Below are 7,423 nucleotides of genomic sequence, written 5' to 3'. Positions count from 1 at the left end.
GACTGTGAAATGGAGGTAATGTTAAAGTCAGCATGAAATGGAAGAAAATGTTGTCCTTTTTAACTTAATCCTGATGTTCATCCAATTAAAACTGAGATGACTAAAAGAATGGAGTCACATTGACCGTTCACCGGAAGTTTATCAGTATGGGAGGAAACACTAGCTCTGTATATACCCTAATTGTTACAGGTTTCCAACGTTTCTACAAAATATCTTCTTTAGTGTTCGTTAGAAGAAAGAAACTCAAATAGGTTTGGTCAAAAGCGAATGGAAAGTAAATGAAAGAATTTTCATTTTGGGGTTTACTATCCCTTTACAATCGTGTTGACATTAAAAATATACTGCGCCACCAGCGCCCTCTAATGAAAGCCTGAAATCATGACACGCTGGGAGTCTCCTGCAGTCACGTGATTGTCATCAGCGTTCAGTGTGACGCTCGATCAGCTGACGTTCAGTCGACCTTCTCCACTGCGGGAGATACGGACATCCAAACTCGTCCATCTGCAGTGATTCAAGTAAAATTCGTACCGAAGCATGGCGAGCCAGTCTCAGGGCATCCAGCAGCTGCTCCAGGCTGAAAAACGAGCCGCAGAAAAGGTCGCAGAAGCCCGTAAAAGTAAGTAGTTTTGCTTGTCATCGCTATAGACTGGCGCTTAGCTGACATGCTAGCTGTCCAGCAAGCCGCTGTCGATGTAAATCTACATGAAAACAACAATGAGAGAATGAATAAATTATATGGTTTGAATGCGGAATAAAACGTTTCTGTTGATCATTTTAGATCTATTGTCGACGAAATGGATTCATGTATTGTTTTTCATTTCAATTTTTAGTGCTAACTATTCGATAGATGGATAATCATGTATAATTGATTACATTTACACAAATTGTTGTCATCTACTTTTTCCTTATTTTTATTATTTCTTTACACTAAAGACACTAAAAATGTTAAACACGAATTTTAAAACAATTAAATATGGAAAGGTTTTGCCTCAACACCTTTTAACATTTCGAATCAGCTTTAACCTCATCAAGTTCTTGAGGAATTTGACACTTTTTTGTTGTAATTCATGAAAAGGCTTTTATGCGTTTAGAATTATTTTTTGGACGTTAGTCAAGGAAATAATGACAATGTACTAAATATCTTTTTTACTAGAGTGTCACAATGACACTGACTCACTGGACATTCACTCAGTTCCTGTTTTTTATAGGTATTTTCTGTCGCCTGCTTTCATTTCCCATATATAAAAAAGCGTTTTCTTTAAAACAGTAATGTCAGATTTTTTTCTGTGTTTCTGCCTACAGAGTGCAATAGAGCAGTTTTTTTTCTTTTCCCCCTAACTTTATTTATCAAACATTCCAAAAATATCACACATTTTACAATATTGGTGTACATTTTGACATGTATAGAGAGAAGGAAAGCAAGCAAATATCCAAAATGATTGTGACAATTATTGACCCCAAAATATATTTAGTTATGGCACTATTTTAATAATTATAACTGTGTGTGTGTGTGTGTGTGTGTGTGTGTGTGTGTGTGTGTATTTTGATAATAGGGAAGAATCGTCGTTTGAAGCAGGCCAAAGAGGAGGCGCAGGCTGAGATTGAGCAGTATCGTCTGCAACGGGAGAAAGAGTTTAAGACAAAGGAGGCTGCGGTGAGATTTATGACTTTTTAAAATCTAGAAACATTAATAAATACATGTGATCAACAATATGAAGTGAGTTGTTAAAGAATTCTGCATTGCCTTTAACCTCCTAAGTTTTGTGTATCCGATCATCATTTACTTACGCATTCTTTAAATTTTAAAGGTCCATACTGGCCAAATACCCCCATGAGTAGTCCTGTTCTCTCATCAGCTGGAATAGAATAACTTTTGCATAGATTATGATAGAGACATTTTTCTTTTTTCCTATGATTACTGACATGTGCAGGAACCACCAAAATAATTACAGCGACTTAGACCACACAGATCCTAAAAGGTATACTTTCATATTTGGAGGGGGTTTGTTATTACACAGACAACATATCCAATTATTTTAATCACTTTTAACAGTGTTTTATGAAAATTCAAAGGGTTTTCTTTGAAATTATATAAAACTTTTGCATTTACACCTCTGGATGTGTATTTGGGAGGCTTTTGAAATTCGGTAGGCAAAATCCAGGCGGAAACCCCAAAATAGCACTTGACTTTAGGAGGTTAATGTGATTGTCTTTGCAGTGTTTGATTGGGGTTGTTTTTTTCCCTAATCAAAGCTGTTAAGTTCCATCAATAAAGAGTTGGTTCACCCAAAAATAAAAATTTGCTGTTAACTTACTCGGCTTCATGCCATCCATGATGTAGGTGAGTTTTTGGAATGTTTTTGGAAGATTTTTGCTCAAACTTTTGCACTTCATGATTCATGAAATTCACATTAACAGCTACCTTGTCAAAAACTTACAAACAAAATTAAATATTTTCCTCATAATTAATTAATATTAATATTAAGAAGCACACTATGTACGGTTGGAAAAAATAGAAATGTTAAGATATTTATAATATTGTTAATATAAGTCTCCTATGTTTCAATCACAAACGTCTTTCATCTTCCAATGTTTCCACATATCAATTACCATATTACACCATGTTGTGAATGGCAGTATTTTTTCAGTGTCTCTATTTAAATGCTGTTTCCCCTCCTGCCTTTTCAGAAGCAGGCAGAAGTTTCTCAACTCATGTCTGAGATTCTGCTAAAACAAACATCTATTTGGTTTTGATGGTCATGTCTATCATGTGCACGTGATATTGCAGTTGTTGTCATCATGAAAGTCTTGTCAGTTTAAACTCCAGGGGCCGTATTCACTAAACATATTAAAGCTAAAAGTATCATTTACATTTAGTTTTAGGAGAAAATCTGATAAATAATGTGCTTAAATTATAAATAAAAATAACTCCTAAATTTTAGCTTGAAGAATATTTCACAAAGAGTTTGACTAAAACTCACTCCTAAATCAGTTAAACATTAGGAGAAGTGAAGAGGGCTTCAGAGTAACTAGTAAGACCCGACCGCAAACTCTGCTAAATTGACTGTTGCCGGTAATCTGTATTGAAAATAAAACATTTTTTTTTTAAATTTGACTACAATTAGCTTTTAATAAGTTATCGCCTACAGTGGGAGGGATTCCCATACGGTAAGAAATATGTTTTCAATAATATCTTAAATTTTATTTCATAATACTCAAATGTATATTATTTGTGCAAATAAATGTTCTGTAAATACATATTTGCCTATTTCTATGTATTTGGTCAAATATATTTTAAAAACATTAAATATTATATCTATTTCAAATATTTAAAAAGTATTTGAAACTATATTTGGGGCAGCACGGTGGTGCAGTGGGTAGCGCTCTCGCCTCACCTCAAGAAGGTCGCTGGTTTGAGCCTTGGCCGGGTCAGTTGGCATTTCTTTGTGGAGTTTGCATGTTTCCCCCATGATCGTGTGGGTTTCCTCAGGTGCTCCGGTTGTCCCCACAAGTCCAAAGACATGCGCTGTAGGTGAATTGGGTAAGCTAAATTGTCTGTAGTGTATGTGTGTGAATGGAAGTGTATGGGTGTTTCCCAGTGATGGGTTGCAGCTGGAAGGGCATCCGCTGCGTAAAAACAGATGCTGGATAAGTTGGCGGTTCATTCCACTTTGGTGACCCCAGATTAATAAAGGGACTTAGCCGAAAAGTAAATGAATGAATGAAACTATATTTGCTTAATTATTTTCTAAGAACATACACTAACGTTACTAGAACATATTTTGGAAGAATTGTTTTTTATTTAATGTCCATAACATTAAAAGCAAGGAAACTGCAAAGAAGCTAAATCTTCAAAATTTGAATGTGGCAACATTTAATTTCGAAACAATTATTTGAATTTAGCTTCATAATATTGCTCTCCACAAAGTTTCTGTCAATAAATCTCAAACATAGACCGCTCTCCATCAGCCAATCACTGTGTGCGTAATTAGCAATCATGCTGACATCATCCATAGTCATGAGGTCAGCCCCACGTTTACTTTTAGCTTAAAGTTTATCCAAAAATGAAAATTCAGCAATCATTGTTCCTAACCAGTTTGGAAGAGCAAGGTATCAACATAATAAATAGTCTAAAAAGCTACAAAGTTATAAAAATTGATCTCCAGTATAAAAACAAGTAGAGTTTAAAAAAGGCAAACTTTGTAGGATCAGAAATCATGTGACAAGTCTCGCTCAGCCCTAACTGGCAACCTATGACATCATGGTCTAAAAATATTCAACAATTTGTTGCCAAAAAAGTATATTTACAAATATGGTTACCACCGAAGGCTGTGTGGCCAGTTTGAGTATTTTTTTTTTAATCTGTTGAACACAAAAGAAGATATTTTGAAGAATGTACCCATTCACTGATATTTTTTTTCATACTATCGCATTCACTAGTTGCAGGTTTCCAACATTCTTCAAAATATCATCTTTTGTGTCCAATAGAAGATAGACACTCAAACAGGTTTGGAACAAGTGGAGGGTGAGTACTGTAAATTGGCGGGATTTTGATGTTTGTATGAACTATCCCTTTTACACTTCTTTCTATTCCTCAGCAAAAGTTTGTCTCTGGAGCTTTATGGATAGTTTTAAAGAAAAAAACTCGTAACTAAAATCAAAAGACTTTTAATAGTTAGATCAAATGTTTTGTGAATACCAGCCCTGATATACTATTTTCTAAACGTACACATTCAAAGCACATGCAGGCGGCTGTTTTTGTTAGCATCAGTGTATTTAACTGTCAAATAGACTGAAGGTTATGTTATAAACACAGATCACACAAAGGCATTTGTGCCCACAGAACTGCTGCTCACTGGATATTTTCTCTGTTTTGGACCATTCTCTGTAAACCCTAGAGATTGTTGTGCGTGAAAATCCCAGTAGATCAGCAGTTTCTGAAATACTCAGACCAGCCTGTCTGGCATCAACAACCATGCTACGTTCAAAGTCACCCTAAATCACCCTTCTTCCCCATTCTGATGCTCGGTTTGAACTGCAGCAGATCGTCTTGACCATGTCTACATGCCTAAATGCATTGAGTTGCTGCCATGTGATTGGCTGATTGGAAACATGCGTTAACGAGCAGTTGGACAGGTGTACCCAATAAAGTGGCCGGTGAGTGTATCCTAGTGGATGCGCTTCCCTCATTGGCTGTAGGCAATCGACGATGTTATTTTCAGTCAGAACACATTTCACATGGCATGATTTTGACTTGGGCTAAAATCATGCAGTCTGAACTCTGCATTAGGGTTATTAGCCAAGTCATTGTATAACTATGTTCTGCAGATGATCAAAAAGAATGTTGCTTAAGAGGGCTAATAATATTGACATTAAAATGTTTTTAAGAAAAATTAAAAAAACTGCTTTTATTTTAGCCAAAATAAAACAAATAAGACTTTTTCCAGAGGAAAAAATATTATAGAAATTACTGTAAAAAATTCCTGGCTCAAGGAAATTTTTGAAATATTTGAAAAATAAAATAAAATTCACAGGAGAGCAAATAATTTTGACTTCAACTGTACATAACGGTATACATTAGTATAATAGTATACATTAGTTTTAATTCTGAATTACAGTTACCTCCCATTGCATGTTCCTGCAGGCACTGGGGTCTCATGGAAACTCAGCTGTAGAGGTGGACAAGGAGACTGTGGATAAAATGGGTCGCATCCAGGGCAGCTATCAGCAGAACAAGGAGGCTGTGCTCGGCAACCTGCTGAAAATGGTGTGCGACATTAAGCCAGAGATCCACGCCAACTACCGTGTCGCCGGATAAACCGTTATGCCCATCCACTGCAAACGTTACAATTCTTAAAGGTTCACAAAGCACTGAGACAAAGACTGCTACTGGACATTTCATCTTACAATCACGACTGCATTGAACACACTTTATCAACTACACAACACATTTCCTGCAGTTTAAACAAATCAGCGGTCAGGATATTTAAATGCACATTACCACAGTATTTGTAATGGCTTGCATGTGTATCTTTGATATGATCCAATGCAAGTCTTTGTCTCTCTGCAGTATTGTTCGGTTTATCAGCACGAGGTTCTTTTGTGAACGATACCTTTCAATGTTTGTAAGAGTGTCTGTATCTTGAAGGTGTGTTCTTAATTTATGAGTAATCAGATGTTATTGTTTTATCTAATCGATGTATACAGGTTGTTTTCAGTGGCTTTTTTGTGACAAATCTCATAATTATTATACTAATTATTTGGAGTAAGAGTAACCAAATTAGCTTCACAATTCCTCCCCTGTATGTGTAGATGGCATTCCTCTATCTGAACCTGCTGTGTGAAATGTAATAAATGTCTCTGTGTACGAATGAATCCACTGCACTGTTTGCCAGGTGAATTTGTTCCATTAATTATTGCTGATGGAGCAGTTTGTGTTAGCGTTTTAAATTATACCCGCGCTGAACGTTGGTTTGAAACAAAGAGGTATGTGTAAATATAAAATACATAATTGGTGTTCTTGATGATTTTTTTAGTTTTAGATTAGATTATTAGATTGGATTCAACTTTGTCATTACACATGTACAAGTACAAGGCAATGAAATGCAGTTTAGGTCTAACCAGGGGTGCAATAGCAGCAAGTGCAGGATATATAGGTATAACTTCTAAATTGCACTTATAGAAAAACTATGGTGATATTTACAGATGGATGTACTATGAACATTATATATAGGTTATATTAACTATGAACAGAGATTTAGAATAGATTTGTACAGGTTGCTATGAATAATCAGGGGTATATAGATATGAGCATAATTATAAATGTATATGTATAGAGGGTATGTACAAATCAAGTATGTTGTGTATGGTATGATATTTTAGTTTGAAGTTTGCATTCTTGGTGACCTGTGATGTGCATTAAATTAGCACATGCTTAATAATAATAAAAAAAAAAATTGTATATATGTATATATATATATGTATATATATATATATATATGTATATATGTATATATATATATGTATATATGTATATATATATGTATATATATATATATATATATGTATATACATATATATATATATATATATATATATATATGTATATATATATATATATATATGTATATACATATATATATATGTATATACATACATATATATATATATATATATATATATATATATATATATATATATATATATATATATATATATACATATATATATATATATATATATATATGTGTGTATATATATATATATATATATATATATATATATATATATATGTATATATGTATGTATATATATGTATGTATATATATTAATATGTATATGTATTTATTTATTTTAAGTTTTTGTTTTAAGTTTCTTGTCACTTTCAGTTCTGAATTTAAATATCACAAAGCATTCATCCAAA

The 7,423-nt window shown here is 33.8% G+C and overlaps 1 protein-coding gene across 1 annotated transcript; it reads left to right on the top strand.

Annotated features, from left to right (window-relative positions):
* The first annotated feature begins 425 nt into the window (after nt 1–425).
* On the top strand, nt 426–6,375 carry atp6v1g1 (ATPase H+ transporting V1 subunit G1). Its single transcript, XM_056458599.1, has 3 exons — nt 426–616; nt 1,554–1,654; nt 5,645–6,375. Exons 1-3 carry the CDS (start codon nt 535–537, stop codon nt 5,816–5,818), a joined length of 357 nt encoding a protein of 118 aa, XP_056314574.1. The 5' UTR covers nt 426–534; the 3' UTR covers nt 5,819–6,375.
* Nucleotides 6,376–7,423: the final 1,048 nt, after the last annotated feature.

This window comes from Danio aesculapii, chromosome 5 (assembly GCF_903798145.1).
Source record: "Danio aesculapii chromosome 5, fDanAes4.1, whole genome shotgun sequence".
NCBI classification, from domain to species: Eukaryota; Metazoa; Chordata; class Actinopteri; order Cypriniformes; family Danionidae; genus Danio; species Danio aesculapii.
Note: the sequence above shows the minus strand (reverse complement) of the source record. Positions and strands in the feature narration are given on the sequence as shown.

What these genes read in the sequence shown, in the direction of transcription:
- atp6v1g1 (XM_056458599.1), top strand. Translation starts at nt 535, where the DNA reads ATGGCGAGCCAGTCTCAGGGCATCCAGCAGCTGCTCCAGGCTGAAAAA. An exon ending in GGTCGCAGAAGCCCGTAAAA is followed by an intron (nt 617 to 1,553) that starts GTAAGTAGTTTT and finishes TTTTGATAATAG; the next exon opens with GGAAGAATCGTCGTTTGAAG. An exon ending in TTAAGACAAAGGAGGCTGCG is followed by an intron (nt 1,655 to 5,644) that starts GTGAGATTTATG and finishes ATGTTCCTGCAG; the next exon opens with GCACTGGGGTCTCATGGAAA.